The sequence below is a fragment of the Rutidosis leptorrhynchoides genome, chromosome 2 (assembly GCF_046630445.1).
Source record: "Rutidosis leptorrhynchoides isolate AG116_Rl617_1_P2 chromosome 2, CSIRO_AGI_Rlap_v1, whole genome shotgun sequence".
Classification (NCBI taxonomy): domain Eukaryota; kingdom Viridiplantae; phylum Streptophyta; class Magnoliopsida; order Asterales; family Asteraceae; genus Rutidosis; species Rutidosis leptorrhynchoides.
The window spans coordinates 506,712,854-506,732,370 of NC_092334.1; the positions used below are offsets into that span (position 1 = coordinate 506,712,854).

A 19,517-nucleotide genomic window follows, 5' to 3' on the forward strand; every position below is an offset into this window, starting at 1 on the left:
CATTCTACGAATGAGTTATGAGTACACCGGATATCACCCCTTTTAGTCTGGTAATCTGAGAATTAGGGAACAGACACCCTAATTGACGTGAATCCTAAAGATAGATCTATGGGCACTAACAAGCCCCAGTCAGAGAATTTGAACTGCTTTAGTACTTCAAAATAGGTATACAACCGCCAGCTTTAAAAGATATGATCTGTTTGTGAGGTGTACACAACCATCATATTTAAAAGAGTGGCCTGATTGTATGCTTTTTGCAAGACCGTGCAGAATGCCGGTATGCGGGGGATATTCTATATGCATTTTGTTAAGGTCGATTACCAGGTGTTTATAAATCGTATGAATGATTTTATAGCAGTGAGCAGACCTGCACAGATTGTTTTCGAAATATGAGTATCTTGTGGTCTATTATATTATTGAAAATGATTGATTATGATAAACTAATGAACTCACCAACCTTTTGGTTGACACTTTAAAGCATGTTTATTCTCAGGTATTAAAGAAATCTTCCGCTGTGCATTAGCTCATTTTAAGGATATTAATTGGAGTCAGTCATGGCATATTCCAAAAGATGTTGCATTCGAGTCGTTGAGTTCATCAAGATTATTAATAAGTCAATTATAGTTGGATATATTATGAAATGGTATGCATGTCGTCAACTTTTGATGTAAAGAAAGTTTGTCTTTTTAAAAACGAATGCAATGTTTGTAAAATGTATCATATAGAGGTCAAGTACCTCGCGATGTAACCAAATGTAATGTATTCGTCTAGATGGATTAGGACGGGTCATGAAATTAAGTATGCTGAATAATGCATCACGTGTTTGCAAGTTAAAGCCGAACACCAAAATCCATATGGTAAGTTACAACCATTATAAATTCCAAAATGGAAATGGGAGCACATTACCATGGATTTCATCACAAAGTTACCAAAGACGGCGAGAACCCAGTTTGATACGATTTGGGTGATAGTTGATCGATTGACAAAAAGTGCTTTGTTTCTTCCCATTCGGGAAGCGATATCGTCGGAGACTTTGGCTAAATTATTTATAAAGGAGGTGATATAGAGACACGGAGTTCCTATATCTATTATTTCAGATCGAGATACTCGTTTCACATCTCAGTTTTGGGAAAAGTTTCATGAAGATATGGGTACACAATTGAAATTGAGCATGGCGTACCATCCTTAACCGGACGGTCAAACCGAACGTACGACTCAATCTTTGGAGGATATGTTACGGGCGTGTATTATTGATTTTGGTGATAGTTGGGATGAGCACTTGTCCTTGGTGGAATTCTTGTACAATAATAGTTATCATATTAGTATCGGGATGCCACCTTATGATATGCTTTATGGGCGGAGATGTCGAATGCCACCTTAGAGACGAATAGCAAGATTGAGATAATTCGGACTCATTTGAAAGTGGCTCAAGATAGACATAAGTCGTATGCCGACAAATGTAGGCGATTGATTGAGTTCCAAGAAGGCGACATGGTGATGCTTAATGTTTCGCCATGGAAGGGTATTATTCGGTTTCGAAAATGGGGAAAGTTAGCTCCTCGGTTTATTGGGCCATTTAAGATTTTAGCTCGTGTTGGTGAAGTTGCGTATCATTTGGAATTACCCGAAGAGCTTGCGGGGATCCATAATACATTTTATGTTTCCCATCTCTGTAAGTGTCTTGCGGATGATTCTTCATGGATGCCATTAGATGAAATTGAGCTAAACAACAAGTTAGAGTATGTTGAGGAACCGATTGTGATACTCGACGAAAAGGTGAAAAGGTTGAGGAATAAAGAAGTGAGAACTTTTAAAGTTCAATGGTGTCGAAGTAAAGGTTCCGAGTTTACTTAGGAGCCCAAAGAGTTCGTGTTGGTTTATCTTCCCTCTTGTCATGCGGCTTGGATTGCGAGGACGAGCTCCGATTCAAGTGGGGGAGAGTTGTAAGACCCGAATATTTTATTATACACACGTGTAAATATGATACTTGAAGTGTGGGATGCATTGTGTAATTAAATAGAGGTCAGATTCTGCCCAGACCCTTGTGCACGCCGTGCAAGGGTATGTGTGCGCTCCGCACACTGCTGCTGTTGGCAGATTCTTGCTTTTTAAATTAAAGTTTAATGAAGGGTATTTTTATCTTTTCATATGGGGACGAGTTAGGGCATTAGAAGCCAGATTGGATGGTGGTTGAAACACTCTTAACTTTATCACCAACCACATCATCTCTTCCAAATTCAATTTCTAGAGTGAGAAACCCTTTGAGAGAGAGAAAGCTCAAATCAAGGAGGAAGAAGTTAATTTCGGGCCAAACCGCGTGTGTTAAAGTTGTTCATCTAATCACTAGCAACGTTGTGATTGTGGTGGTAAGCTCTAACTTTTATTTCCTTATTTTAATTTGTTTAAGGGTTAGGGTTTGGGTTAGTGATGAACATAAAACCCATATTTGGTGATTTTGGGTGTTTTTGGGTAAGATTGGGTCATGAGGACCTAAGGATGACTAACCTAGGGTTTTGGAAATGTTAAATGGACTTATGAGTCATAATTGGTTAGTTAATTACTAACACACCTAGTTATTAAGCAAATGGGTGTTAATGGGGTTAGTGGATGACCCGAAATGGGTGTGTGACTTTAAAATGGTTAAATGGGTGATAATTGACCTAGTTGGGAAAGATGGGTATGAAATACCCTAATTGTGTATTAGTTAGTGTTGTTGGACCTTAGTCACTAGCTTTTAGTGATATGTGATGGTCTTGACCTTAAATGGTCGGTTTTGGTGAAATGGGGCATTTAATGCATTTAAGTCATTAAATGCACATGAGTGAATGGTTGGTGTTGAGTCCAACTAGTTTGTGTGTTGATTGAGTACTTATTGTATTAGGTACTTTGCCTTGAAGCTTGCGGAAGGATAAAACCGTCACCGAATCATTAAAGTGAGTGGAATGATTATATGCGTATGTATATAATGTATTTATTTGTATGCTATGGTATGAACCAAAGAGCCGGTAGTGCCATAATATGTGCGATTGTGCTATGATGTGAACCAAAGAGCCGGTAGCATCATAGTATGTGTGTTGTAGTGTGAACCAAAGAGCCGGTAGCACTACGACACGAGTTGTTAGAGTGTAAACCAAAGAGCCAGTAGCACTTTAACGCGAGTATGACTCGGGTTGTGATGTGAACTAAAGAGCCGGTAGCATCATAACCGATGCGTATGGTGTGAACCAAAGAGCTGGTAGTACCACGAGAATGGTTAACCATGGTTGTGTATTGTATTGTAGCATATTATTATGTCGATTATATGTTATTGATTATGCTAGTTGCGGTTTTGGAGATTATTAGCTTCGTACTTGAGATGGTATGCTAGTTGTATTGCTAGCATGTATGCGGTATATGTGTAAGTGATTGCAAGTAGGTATATTATATATGTATGTGTATAATTATTGCATTCACTAAGCTTTGCTTACCCTCTCGTTGTTTACCTTTTTATAGGCTCGGACGTTGACGAGGGTAATGGCGTTCGATTGGATTAGAGATCCGCTTTGTTTTGATAGGGGACTCTTTTGGATGTGTTAGCTTTTGAAGTTTGACCAAGAGTTGGGTAGTTTAACCCCCAAACATCATGCACTAGTGTCGTTTGGAATTTAAACTAATTCGGTTGAAACTTATATATTTTGTACGAAACTCGTATTTCGGCCATATGTGGGCCCGGGTTCGTAAAACTCGTTTTATTATTGAAACGTGTTAGTTTTACATATTAGAACATGTTGTGAAAAGCTTTCGTCTAAATATGTCGGGAAGTGGGAGATCTTTAATTGAAATTTGACAAAACCGGACAGAAGCTGTTGGAGCTTGTGCGCGCCGCGCACCTATGCTGAATAAAAAAAAAAATTTCGCGTATCGGTTGGATATTGGGTTGGGTTGTTACAACCCATGGGGAAACCCAATAGTATGTAAGTAAATGGGGACCCGACGGGTTTCGGACTGGGTTTGAAACGGGGTTTCTTAATCGGGTCCGGGTCCGGGATTACCTAAACCCGACCCAAACCCGATCCGATGCCATCCCTAATCGTCATCGTTTGTGACTTGTTTAAACATGTTCCTTGTAATGACCCGCCTTTTTCCGTTTACTTTCCTTTTACTTAATTTAAAGTCCGTTATTTAATTATAACATCACCCGTTAATTTGCATTTTTAAAATATTTCGTTTAGATAATTCACGTACCCGCTTCTAAACTCGAGGGACTAGAATTGCCAAGAGACCAAAGATTTGACTAGGTCAACTAGTCAAACCCTTTCTCCTCCATTCATTCATCACCTCATCTTTCTCCTAATACTTCCACTTTATGCTCTCAAACCCTCAAACACAAATTCATCATCTAAATTCGATCTAGTAAGCGTTCTTCAAAACAAATTACATATTTGGAATCCTTGCATCTTCCTCTTCGAATCCATACCAACTTCATCTCATTTGGGTAACTTTCTAAAAACACTAAATTTCTTGTTCTTGATCTTTAAAACTTAAAAGTGTGTTAATTAGTATCTATGGCTCAAGTCTAACATGATTATGTGATTTATATGCTTATTCTTGTCATTTTGATGTAACTAGCTTAAACTTGAAAAGTGGCTTGATTAATCTTGAGATTTGGTTGATCATATGTTGTTAGATGTTAAAAGTGCATGTATTAAATATGTTACTAGCATTACTAGCTTCAATTTGGTATGTAAGTTGACTTGAAAAAGCCTCATTAACATGATTAAGGATTTTATGATTGTTAGTTAGGGTTTGGTAGCCTTTAATGTGATTTTTGATGCATTAAAAGCCTTGCAATGTTGTTTGTAAGTGTTTAGTAGTATTGTATGCGTAATTACCTACGAAACAGCGTATTATATATGTGTATTAAGTTTCCGAATCATCTTATACATTTTATGAACTTGAAACTTTGATAATGAGCTTTAAATGATCATTCGACGAGAATTCGGTTATTGAAAATGATATTTTTGTTTGATAAAATGTGTTTAGTTGTATTCCTCGTTAAATTACCTTTCCAACGATATAAGATATGTGTTTTGAATGTTTACGGTTCATTAGTTGTGTTTGAAAGAAGCTTGGTTCGTGCACTTGAAAATTCAGCAACAACACCTGAAACCAGGGGCCTCGCTATAGCGAGCCCTGGTGTGCACAAAATCTCGCTATAGCGAGAAAACCCCTGACCAAACTCATTTTTTTGATTTTTGCACTTTCGTTCCCGCTTACTCGCAACTCCGTTTAACATGAAACTTTGCCAACATGCTTATATATGACTACGTTTTTATGTGTAATGCTCGGAAACCCGACCCGACCCCGTTGACTTTGACTTTGACTTTGACCAAGTTTGACTTTTAGTCAAACTTAACCAAACACTTATGCAATCGTTCTAACTTGCGTTTATACTTATATATTGCATGAAACTTGACAAATTGACTCACGTGCTATATTAATTGAGTCGTAACGAGTCATGGGACTAATTGAACACTTTGACCGACTTCATGCTTTACCGATATTGATAAAACCTATTGTTTAGGTCGACAATAACATACGTTCTTGCCCATGTTTACTTATGCAGTACAATTACATTCGTGCAATCAAGGTGAGATCATAGTCCCACCTTTTCAACAACTTTTACTCTTTAAACTATGGGATGAGAAACATATACGTATCATACTTTTATACTTTGAACACAAGTACGAAAACAAACAATCCACGTGCGAGTTAGAACAAAAAGGCCTCAATTCATTTATCATTAGTTACACTTGCAGGGTGTAAACGTGAACATATGTTGTGTGGATCCATACGGGCTTGACAAACCCTCATTCGAACGGTTCGCTATCGTTAGCGGATGAAATATATTTTCGAGTATATAGTGTAGGTTCTAACACTATGATAACAGGGTACGTGAACAGTTAAGTCTTGATAATTGGGTGCTCCACAAACGAATAACAACTTTGGAATGTAAACGATTTAGATAATCAACGTTATGGAAATACAAAATCTTCTGGTTCAAAAACAACGTTTACTAATACACCTATGATTTCACCAACGTTTTTCGTTGATAGTTTTCTATATGTTTTCTCAGGTCCTTGAACGCTAGATGATACATGCTTCCACACTTTATTTTGATACTTGCTTGGATGTCGAGTATACATGCATACATGGAGCGTCTTTTGACTTTACTTAAATTGTGTCGCATAGGTTTCAATTGTACTTAAAACGTTGTAACATGTTTAGTCATTGTACTACTTTGTAAACTTTGAAATATCCTTACATTTGAAATGAATGCGACATATTTTGGTCAAACGTTGTTTTAAAGACTTATGACCACGTAACGGGGCCTAAGTAGACGGCGCCGTCAATGACGATTTTGTCGGGTCGCTACATTCCTAGACATGAAAAATGGACCGTTTGAATCAATATAGCCGTTTGGCAACGGCTTTTTATTTTTTTGTTTTTTTTCTATATATACAAACACTACAACTTCTATTTTCATACACAACACAACTTCATTTTTTACACAATACATCTTCTATTTTCACTATCAAATTTCAACATCAAAACATAAAATGAGACCAAAAATAAAAAACAAATCTAAATCCAAAACCATCCCACAACTTCAAACTAGCCGAGCTAATGATATGTTTAACTATTTGATGAAAACACACCATATTCGACACCAACCGGGTCCTTCTCCAACCCACTTGTGCCAAACTTCAGTTTTTCGGCTTATACAAATCACGCATCCTACACGCTTAACCAAACACAACAAAAACTACGATGATGTTGACACGGTTCAAGAAACGCAACTCGAGCTTAGCCCGAGGCCGAACCCGAACCCCAACCCGATCGCAAAGGCAAGAAACTGAAATGTCCTAAACAAGCGTGGATAGACGAAGAAAGCAAAATTTTAGCCGAGTGTTTTATTCGCGTTTATGAAGATCCACTCCTCGGAACCTCACAAACCTCAAACTCATTTTAAGGGGGGATGTACATGCGCAATACAACTCGATTGTTCAGATTCCATGACGAGCCAATCAAATTAGCGGGACATTGAGCAAACTACAACGTGATGTCAAAATATTTATCGCAATCCACTTAAAGCTAAAACAACATTGACAAAGCAGTGTTGGATGAGAAGATCTTATGATAAACACCCGCAAACTATTCAAATGGCAAACGAAAAGAAATTTTCTATACGAGGATGCGTAAAACGTACTTAATGACTGTGCGAAGTGAAAGGACCCGTTCATATACATTATAAACGATTCACAATAGTTGATTACATCGTGAGGTATTTGACCTCTATATGATACATTTTACAAACATTGCATTCGTTTTTAAAAGACAAACTTTCTTTACAACGAAAGTTGACGGCATGCACACCATTTCATAATACATCCAACTATAATTGGCTTAATAATAATCTTGATGAACTCAATGACTCGAATGCAACGTCTTTCAAAATATGCCATGAATGACTCCAAGTAATATCCTTAAAATGAGCTAATGCACAGCGGAAGATTTCTTTAATACCTGAGAATAAACATGCTTTAAAGTGTCAACCAAAAGGTTGGTGAGTTCACAGGTTTATCATAACAATCATTTCAATATATTAATAGACCACAAGATTTCCGTTTATAAATATATGTACACTCGCAAGTGTATAAAAGTATTCTATAAGTTGTAGGCACCCGGTAACAAGCCTTAACGTTCATGTTTTACCCTCTGAAGTACACCAGATCAGGTGTGTTTAAAATAACCTCGAAGTACTAAAGCATCCCATAGTCAGGATGGGGTTTGTCAGGCCCAATAGATCTATCTTTAGGATTCGCGCCTACCGTACATAGACAAGTAGTTTAATGTTACCAAGCTAAGGGTATATTTCTGGTTTAAACCCACGTAGAATTAGTTTTAGTACTTGTGCCTATTTCGTAAAACATTTATAAAAACAGCGCATGTATTCTCAGTCCCAAAAATATATATAAAAGGGAGCAAATGAAACTCACAATACTGTATTTCGTAGTAAAAATACATATAACGTCATTTAATAAGTGCAAGGTTGGCCTCGGATTCACGAACGTATCAATATTGAGATTCAATATTGCAGGAAAGTACGTAGACGCAACGGAGATGATAAACACTAGATTGACCTCACGAGCATACCCATGAACCATACCCATCACCTCCATAGCTATAACCCATAATTTCCTTAGCTTCGACTCATTCAAAAAAACTATTTTGAAATCAGTCGGACAGCACACCGTCGTAATATTTTATGTATACTAATAATATCTTGAAATAATACAGAGCAAATATATATATATATATATATATATATATATATATATATATATATATATATATATATATATATATATATATATATATATATATATATATATATATAAATTGAGAGAGTTTAGAGAAATATATTTTCAAGTTTCTATGAAATAATGAAACCTATTGAATTTTATTTATAATAGATTTTTGAATTATAAAAGTGAATTATTAAAGTATGAATTATTAAAGTGAATTATTAAAGTATGAATTATTAAAGTATGAATTATTAAAGTGAATTATTAAAGTATGAATTATTAAAGTATGAATTATTAAAGTGAATTATTAAAGTATGAATTATTAAAGTAAATTATTAAAGTATGAATTATTAAAGTTAAAGTAAAGTAAAAGTAAAGTAAAGGTAAAGTTAAAGTATAGTAAAAGTATAAAAAAACTATGTATGTATAATACGCGTATAAATATATATAATATTAATTTAAATCGTTATATATATTTAATGAAATAAAATATAAATATCGTTATATTTATTATACTGGTTAAGTAATGAGTTGTCAAGAGTGATTCTAGATATTTATAAAAGTTATATACCTTTTAATAATAAAGTTCTTTTTAAACTGAAAACGTCTTTGTACGTTTGAAAATAGATTAATAGAATATTATGGAAACCAATTCTCCACTAACTTTTGTCTAACTTTCGTAAATGACACTTTTTGTTTTTATTTATAAATAGCTTTACAAATTATTCTGAATATCGTTAAGAGGAATAGATTTTCTCAAATCATAGTGGACCTCTCAACAGAGACTTGTAATCATAATTCAATGTTTCTGATAATTCAATCATTTAATATATTTTTTTTTTCATCGAAAATCATATTGAAACAAATACGTTCGTGTAAAGTATTATACGTTTAATACTTTATTAATATTCTCAAGTTATAATATATATATACATATACATATCTATTTATATATAACGGTTCGTGAATCGTCGGAATTTGGTCGAGGTTATAATGAATGTATGAACATAGTTTAAAATTCTTGAGATTTAACTTAACAAACTTTGCTTATCGTGTCTGAATAATATAAAGATTAAAGTTTAAATTTGGTCGAAAATTTTCGGGTCGTCACAGTACCTACCCGTTAAAGAAATTTCGTCCCCGAAATTTGATAGAGGTCGTCATGACTAACAATGAGAATGTTATTATAACGATTATAGAGTTTTATCATGTTCAAGAAGAATGGATAAAATAATTCGATTACTCGAAGCGTATGAGTGAAGTTATCGTAAATGAATGAAATAAGATAATAGTGATTCGTCGTATCTTTTGACGTCATCACGATTGATCTCTGAAAAGAAAATCTTGGTAATCTATATTGGATTTGATTATTCGGCGATTAAGGAAATTATGATCCTCTTCGAATTAATGCGATAATCCATTTTGATTTCTCTGTCGGATATTTCACTATAAATCCACCTCATTTGTTTTCTTACAACTCACACCTTCTCAACTCATATTTTAAAGTATTTGTCAATATGCTTCATCCAGTGCTGATTCTTGATATACTCCTCACTTTCATATCTGTCGCTCTTCTTTTTCATCTGCCTCCGGAAGAATCTATTTACTTCTACTATACTCTTGGTTTTATAGTGTTTTTAGTTCACCCGTGTCTTTATATTGTTATATGCATTGATATATACGGTTTGTGATTTCTGGGTTGTTGTTGGGTTTTATATCTTCCCTTATATTTCAAAGTCCATGCTTCTTCTATAATCATTGTCATCCACAGTTAATGCTCTCTTCTATTTGCTATGATTTATACTCCCATTTCTAGTTCGGAGCTTTGTCCTTCCGTTTCTTCTTCTTGCGATTAAGCACCGCTTGTAATGGTCCAGAATTCGAAGATATAAATTTCGGAATGAACATTGTTAATGTTCTAGGAAGGAAATTGTAATGACACGATCTTGACTTGTCAAATTACCAGAATACCTCGGAAAAGGCCGAATCATCAAGAAATATTTTCTTGATATTTAGAAATCAAAGAGAATACAAGAGTCATGTAACATAGCACATGATGATGTTATGATCTGTAAATCATCATGTTTCATTTAGAAACTCAGCATGAATTACTGTAATATAATCACGTTGATCAAGTGTCATTATATTATACTAACTCATGCTTCAGCTCCCAACACTTCTTCAAGAATATTCCTATTTTAAACTCGAATGTTTCAGAATTTAGAAACTAAAATAGTTTCTTTTATGATATAATACAGATAGCGCGAAGAGGTAAATGATTTCAGATAAGAATAATTATAAAAATATCTTCAGAAGTATGGATGATATTTATAATGAAAGATACGATGATATCTTAGAATGTCTAATATCAGAGGATGATGAAGGATATTGTCCGCAAGGGTTTAGAGTCAGGAGCAAGGTATTCGTTAATGACTTCAGTAAGTACTGAATCATTTGGATTCTTTGAAGGCAGGTTCAGCCTTTGTGATTTGTCCACAGCCTCATTCATACTTTGCTCAATCCGTTTTCCAGTTCCAAAGCTTCTCTTTTTATGAGCTTTGCCAATATACTATCCTTTATCATCCAACTTTTTACTGTTAAGGTCGTTTACAGTTTTTACTGCTTCATCAGCATTTTTCAAAATTTCGAGAACTGGTTCGCAGTTTAGGGTGTTTTTCAGAAATTTCTCATTCAAAGAATGTAAGTCTTGGAGGTAGACGTTGTGTGTATATGTAATTGTTGATGTAGACATGCTGCGAGGTTTCAAAATACTGATTGCTGATTCTCAATAATTGGTATGGCAATTCTTGTTATAAGGTACGAATGAGTATATGATAGGGTTTCGATAATTATAATGTTTTTTTTTTGGAAAGTCAAAGATCAATGAAGTTGTTGGGAAGTTTATTGCTAATGTGGTGAATATAAACGATTCCCCGGTAACGTTGGCGAAAGGGCAACGTATCTATCGAGGTTATAATAAGACTGTTTTGATTGAGAAGTCGAAGATGACTTGCTGGAGCTGTGACAAAACTGTCTATTTTGAAACGGAATTGAAAAGTTATTTTAGCTAGTAAATGCCAAAGGGTCTAACACGGGTACGTGTCAAACTATGACTTGGGTTTTGAGAGTTTTTCAGGTGTATAACTGTGGGTAACATGTGGTTGGATCATCATCTCGATTGTTCCTTAGTTGAAGTGTCTTCAGAAATTTCGAAGGGTTTGAGCACATATTGTAATCGTTAATACATATGATGTTCTAACACAGTTTTGAAGTCAAAGTATAGCTTTGAAAGATATAGGAATCTAAGAGTGATGATACTGGTTATATTTCGAATTGAATTATGCGATTTCAAAATCAGAATATGTAATTGAATTTGAATGAGTATGATTGTTTTGATTTATATGAAAGAATGGATATTGTTGTGAAAGTAGGGAGTATAGTTGATGATTGCTGAATCAGTTTCGAAAAATGTAATATATTAATTGTGAATTTATATATCTCTCGGGTATTACCTACCTGTTAAAAAAATTTTCACAATTAATATTTTGTACAAAAGAAGTTTATTACAGTCTTTATGAAAATATATGTGTATATTTTCTTTAGATGTAATATAGATTTAATGAGTTAATATTAAATTAAACTCATTTGTTTTATGGTTGGAACTAGAATTGAGTAATCCCTAAAACTTTATAAATTGCATAAGTATTTCTTCAATAATATTGAAATTATGAATCATTACTTTGTTATTTGTTGGTTTTCGTGAAATTCTTGTGAACTTCGCAAGGTACGAATGATGTTATTTGAAAAGTTTCGAGTACATCGATGATGAAAGCGTAAAATCAAACATATATTCGAATAATACACTTGATTTATTATAAATTAGATTTTTTTATTGAATTGAGACAGAGATTGTAATTAACGATGGTTAAGTTGCGGACGAAGGACGTACATCATTGCATATTTGTAATATGAATTAACTGAGTAGTTAAGATTCACACATAATAGCTTAGTACGGGAAGATTTATTATGGTTTAAAAATTTATACATATAAAATATACATATAAATCTTTCGATTGGAAATGAGTTAATACTTCATAACTCGTTGATACAATATATTTATTGTTGATTCGTAATGATGTCCACAATGATTCTTGAACTGACAGAGTTTGTGATGTTACAGGTGCTGTTGATTCTGACGATACTGTGTTGATGATGCTACGGTCCTGTTGATGATGCTACGGTCCTGTTGATGCTGTTGGTAAAACAATTCTAGCTTGTAAATCGTACACCATTTTCGATCAAAGTTTCTACTCTACCATCTCCGTTCACTCATCCGATTTACGGTCAGAATTAAATAATTTCTAAGATTTTGGAGATTACATAACTACCGCAGAGATATCTCTTCAATGAAGTTTATGAATTAATACTTCATCGTTTGTTGTTGTTGATATTCCTGGATATTTACAGGGCGTATGACGTTGATGTTTGAGATACATATTGTGATGTTGCGGTGTGGGATGTGGATGTTGTTGTTGGTGGTGGTAATGGTACTGTTGGTGTTGCTAATGGTGATACTGTTTATGCTGCTGGTGCTGCTGCTGGTGTTTGTAACCTTTGCACCATATTCTCCAAAGCCACTACCCGAGTGCGAAGCTCGTTGACTTCTTCTATTACACCGGGGTGATTGTCGGTTCGGACGAGCGTATAAATAAAATCTAGAATTTGGTGTAATATGTAATCGTGACGAGATACTCTAGAAATAAGAGAGAAAATGGTGTTTCGGATAGGTTCGCCGGTAAGTGCTCCAGGTTCTTCGCCAAGAGGGCAATGTGTTGGATGGAAGGGATCACCTTCTTCTTGTCTCCAATGATTAAGGAGGCTACGAACCCATCCCCAATTCATCCAGAATAGATGATGTCTAATTGGTTGATCCATTCCGGTCACACTGCTTTCGGAACTTGAGTGGGATTCCATTTCGGAATCCGAGGGACTTGAACTAATGACGAATTCCATTTCGTACGATTGAATAAAGAATTTTTCGATATGAAATGATTTTCCGGCTATCGGGTGGTATTCTAATTATATAGAGCAAAAGGTTTCGTAGATTACGGAGGAATTTACGGAATATGTCAGGCAAAGTTTACAGTAACAGATACGCTAAGATATGAATTAGCAGATACGCTAAGATATGAATTTTGTCTATACACTATTCATGCAATCAATGCAATAAGATGTGTCTAGACTAAGAATGATAAGCAGGTAATTTCCGACAAGAATGATGAGCAAAACTTTTGAAATGCAGACACGGTCGAAGTCCAGACTCACTAATGCATCCTAACGACTATCAGTTAGACACACTAATGCAGACCTGGTTCGCTAAGACCACCGCTCTGTAACCAACTGAAAGGACCCGTTCATATACATTATAAACGATTCACAATAGTTGATTACATCGCGAGGTATTTGACCTCTATATGATACATTTTACAAACATTGCATTCGTTTTTAAAAGACAAACTTTCTTTACAACGAAAGTTGACGGCATGCACACCATTTCATAATACATCCAACTATAATTGGCTTAATAATAATCTTGATGAACTCAATGACTCGAATGCAACGTCTTTCAAAATATGCCATGAATGACTCCAAGTAATATCCTTAAAATGAGCTAATGCACAGCGGAAGATTTCTTTAATACCTGAGAATAAACATGCTTTAAAGTGTCAACCAAAAGGTTGGTGAGTTCACAAGTTTATCATAACAATCATTTCAATATATTAATAGACCACAAGATTTCCGTTTATAAATATATGTACACTCGCAAGTGTATAAAAGTATTCTATAAGTTGTAGGCACCCGGTAACAAGCCTTAACGTTCATGTTTTACCCTCTGAAGTACACCAGATCAGGTGTGTTTAAAATAACCTCGAAGAACTAAAACATCCCATAGTCAGGATGGGGTTTGTCAGGCCCAATAGATCTATCTTTAGGATTCGCGCCTACCGTACATAGACAAGTAGTTTAATGTTACCAAGCTAAGGGTATATTTCTGGTTTAAACCCACGTAGAATTAGTTTTAGTACTTGTGCCTATTTCGTAAAACATTTATAAAAATAGCGCATGTATTCTCAGTCCCAAAAATATATATAAAAGGGAGCAAATGAAACTCACAATACTGTATTTCGTAGTAAAAATACATATAACGTCATTTAATAAGTGCAAGGTTGGCCTCGGATTCACGAACGTATCAATATTGAGATTCAATATTGCAGGAAAGTACGTAGACGCAACGGAGATGATAAACACTAGATTGACCTCACGAGCATACCCATGAACCATACCCATCACCTCCATAGCTATAACCCATAATTTCCTTAGCTTCGACTCATTCAAAAAAACTATTTTGAAATCACTCGGACAGCACTCCGTCGTAATATTTTATGTATACTAATAATATCTTGAAATAATACAGAGCAAATATATATATATATATATATATATATATATATATATATATATATATATATATATATATATATATATCAATTGAGAGAGTTTAGAGAAATATATTTTCAAGTTTCTATGAAATAATGAAACCTATTGAATTCTATTTATAATAGATTTTTGAATTATAAAAGTGAATTATTAAAGTATGAATTATTAAAGTGAATTATTAAAGTATGAATTATTAAAGTGAATTATTAAAGTATGAATTATTAAAGTGAATTATTAAAGTATGAATTATTAAAGTATGAATTATTAAAGTATGAATTATTAAAGTTAAAGTAAAGTAAAAGTAAAGTAAATATAAAGTTAAAGTATAGTAAAAGTATAAAAAAATTATGTATGTATAATACGCGTATAAATATATATAATATTAATTTAAATCGTTATATATATTTAATGAAATAAAATATAAATATCGTTATATTTATTATACTGGTTAAGTAATGAGTTGTCAAAAGTGATTCTAGATATTTATAAAAGTTATATACGTTTTAATAATAAAGTTCTTTTTAAACTGAAAACGTCTTTGTACGTTTGAAAATAGATTAATAGAATATTATGGAAACCAATTCTCCACTAATTTTTGTCTAACTTTCGTAAATGACACTTTTTGTTTTTATTTATAAATAACTTTACAAATTATTCTGAATATCGTTAAGAGGAATAGATTTTCTCAAATCATAGTGAACCTCTCAACAGAGACTTGTAATCATAATTCAATGTTTCTGATAATTCAATCATTTAATATATTTTTTTTCCGTCGAAAATCATATTGAAACAAATACGTTCGTGTAAAGTATTATACGTTTAATAATTTATTAATATTCTCAAGTTATAATATATATATATACATATACATATCTATTTATATATAACGGTTCGTGAATCGTCGGAATTTGGTCGAGGTTATAATGAATGTATGAACACAGTTTAAAATTCTTGAGATTTAACTTAACAAACTTTGCTTATCGTGTCTGAATAATATAAAGATTAAAGTTTAAATTTGGTCAGAAATTTCTGGGTCGTCACACGAAGTGTTATCGTTTGAAGGTCTTATGTCCCACAAAAGAAAAGTTCAACCCGATAACCTCTTCTCAAACACGCAATAAAATCCAGGAAATGAAGCGGGAAACCAACCGAGCCCAACCTTGTACGAGAGTTTATTTAGGGACGAAGCGACGCGACGTCCACCTGGTCGAACTAAGAGCCAAAGAGATTCGTATTCATCCGATGTCGCTTCTCGTAGATCATCCTCATAAGCTTGCCAGAAGATAGTTGTGTCCGCAGAAGTTGTCGCATTAGTCACGAAACAAACAGTGATAATGATAACGGAAGAGGCTGAGACGCGTACAATGTTTAAGGGTTTAAAGCTTCTTTCAAAACCAGTATCACGTGACTTACCTCCCGAAGAGTACAATATGATGATGAGAGCTCGCGAAATGATCAAGAAAAATATGCGAGGTAATTAGCGGAGGAGTCGAACGAATCCGAGTAGTTTTAGTATTTAATTATCTTGTACTTTAATTTATTAATGTAATGTTTTTCAATTATGTTTTTATTAAAAACTAATTTTAGTTTAAATAATATGTTAATATTTATTTTATGATAATTAAAATAAATTAGTTAGTTACTGGAAGAAAGTATCTTATGGCTGAAAACATTTATTGTTGATTTAGTCCTGACAAAAAATAATGATGTGACGAGAATGGTTTTATAATCATATTTTTGAGGTGATTTAGTCATTCGTCAAACCCTCGGTATAATCGTGGAGTTGGAGATCATTTCACCTTTCATTGGACAAGTAATTCTGCTTTTTGTTTCTTTGTTTTCTTTCTACCACTTTTATAGAACACGTGGCGTTACATACAGCCTATAGTTCAATGAAGATTCATTCATGGAGTAACAAATAAAATCATGTCGGCACCTTATCTTAATCTAAACAAAGCTTATCAAATGTGTCTCGCTAAATTAACTAATATTAGCTCTTATAGCTCAATGGAAGGCACTTTGTGTACTAGGTCATGTGGTAGAGACCTGTCTCTTGTAGTGAAAAGTCAGAAGTTCGATTCTCGTGAAGTGTAACATTGCAAATAAGATTGACCCTTTACTCTTGAATTTCACCCAATAGTGCCTTTCGCGCATCGCGTTGAAGGGACAGTGGGGGAGAGGGGTTTTACCGCCCATACTCTCGAATTAGGTCGAGTTTTCCTCTGAATAACAGTTGGGACGGGTTATGCAACTGCGGAAGATGAACACGTTGATGGTTAAATTCATTGGATGGTCCGGAACTGCTGTTAAAAAAAAACTTATAAAGGGTTTGAAAAAACTATTTCAAATTACAATTATAACTGTAAATTGATTAAAAATAATAATAAATGCATAGTTATTACATACTCCATAATTATTATTTATATAATAAAGGTAATCATGTAGCTTATCATTTTATAACCTAGAAACGTATTATAAGTGTATATTTATTGAAAAACTCAATTGAGTTTTTATCATAACCTAGAAACGTATTCTAAATGTATAGTTATTGAAAAACTCAATTGAATTTTTATCCTGAATTCGTCGGTCGTCACTCTTTACACCTCGAATTAGACCGTTAAGACCACTCCCAACCATGACGCCGTCATGGGCACTTCCTCAGCGCCACATCAGCTTTCTCTCTCCTCCTTTCTCACCACTTCCTCACATAACACTCCCATAACACACCATTGCCAACCATGACGCCGTCATCAAATTTTAATTATTTTTATTATTATTATTATTATTATTATTATTATTATTATTATTATTATTATTATTATTATTATTATTACTATTATTCAGTATTATTATTAGTATTATTTAAGTACGAAATAAATAACTATTTTTGAACATCACTTTTATTATCGAAACACAATTACGGTTACATTTTTTTTGAATGAAAAAAAAAAACAAGGCTAAATTCAACATTACAAATATGAAACTAACAAACTACTCATCATCGTCATCACACTCTTCGTCCTCGCCTTCGTTTTCTTCGTCACCTTCGTCTTCGGTCTCTTCTTCGTCTTCGTCTTCGTAATCGTCATCTTCATCATCGTCATTAGCATTTGTACCAGAAGTTCCTACTTGTGGATTGTTTCGAACACGAAAATTCGCAGGAAGACTCCAAATGTGTTCGATTAGCTTTTGTCGGAGAAGATGATGAACGGTCGAATCGCGCAATTCTTTATTAGCGCGAATGTGCGCTTCAACCCTTTCTTGAAAAGACCTTCTTGGACGACGAACGGGCCTATAATTTTCTTCAAGAGCACACATTGCCCTTCCGTTGTCCTCGGTGATCATGTTGTGTAATATAACACAACTGTGCATGATTCTTCGGATTCTTTCAACATAGAATTGTCGGCAAGGATTTTTAATTATTGCCCAACGACCTTGAAGCACACCGAATGCCCGTTCAATATCTTTTCGAGCAGATTCATGATATTTCTTAAACTTTGCAGTTTCAGGGGTTGGTGGACTTTTGAATGACTTAACTATAGTCGACCATTCAGGATATATCCCATCGGCTAAGTAATAACCCTTATTGAAGGTACAATTACTGATTGAATAATTACACGGTGGTGACGTGTCTTGAAGCAGATCGTTAAACAAATCGGATTGATTAAGCACATTGATGTCGTTGTTCGAACCAGCGGGACCAAAGTAAGCGTGCCAGATCCATAAGTCATACGAAGCAACCGCTTCTAACATAATCGTCGGGTAACCATGATCGCCCCTCGTATAATGACCTTTGTATCTATATGGACAATTTTTCCATGCCCAATGCATGCAATCGAGACTACCCAACATGCCCGAAAAACCGTGTCTTTCAGCATGCTTGCTTGCAAGACGTTGTACGTCTTGAGGAGTCGGTTTTATCAAATATTCAAAGGCGTACAAATGGAATACAGCTTTACAAAAATTATTCAGACAATCGTAAGACGTTTGCTGACCCATATGTAAGTACTCGTCAAACGCGTCAGGTGCAGTACCGTACGCTAATTGTCGGATTGCGGATGTACACTTTTGAAAAATATTAAAACCAAGCAACCCGGTAGCATCCCGCCTTTGATGAAAATATGAAAAATAATCAGGAATAGGTTCTTGAGAATAATTAATTATACCTTGACATATGCGTATGAACAACGGTCGACTCATCCTATAACGCTTTCGAAAATAATCCCCGGGAAAAGTAGGATTATCGGAAAAATAATCATTCCATAAACGCATACCGGTTCCCTCCCGATCTCGTTGTAAAAATCTTCTTGGCGCTCTTGGGATCGGTTCCACCATTTCTTCCTCTTCTTTCGCGTCTTCCATATCAAGATAATCGAGGGCCAATTTATTAAAATCCACACTCCCAGCAGCGTCAACCGCCATTTGAGTAAGACTATGAATTTTTGGAGGCATTTTAAAAGTATGTAGTTTAATTGTGTGAGTATTTTAGAGTATGAAATGAGAGTAAATTGTGTGTGTTTGTTATAAGGTTGAATGGTAGTTATATAGTGGGAGTATGTTTAAAAAAAAAAAAAAAAAAAAAATTCTAACGGCAATATAGCCGTTTAAATGGCAAAAACAAACCAAATAAATTGCATGGCGGTGTCATTCCATGTGCTATCCCAGGAAGTG

The 19,517-nt window shown here is 34.3% G+C and overlaps 1 protein-coding gene across 1 annotated transcript; it reads right to left on the reverse strand.

Moving 5' to 3' along the window:
* Window positions 1-17,837: 17,837 nt before the first annotated feature.
* LOC139889517 (protein ALP1-like) lies at window positions 17,838-19,268 on the reverse strand. Its single transcript, XM_071872464.1, has 2 exons — window positions 18,464-19,268; window positions 17,838-18,415 (listed from the first exon to the last, which is right to left on the reverse strand). The coding sequence occupies exons 1-2, from the start codon at window positions 19,266-19,268 to the stop codon at window positions 17,838-17,840; spliced, it is 1,383 nt and encodes a 460-aa protein (XP_071728565.1).
* Between the last annotated feature and the right edge of the window lie 249 nt (window positions 19,269-19,517).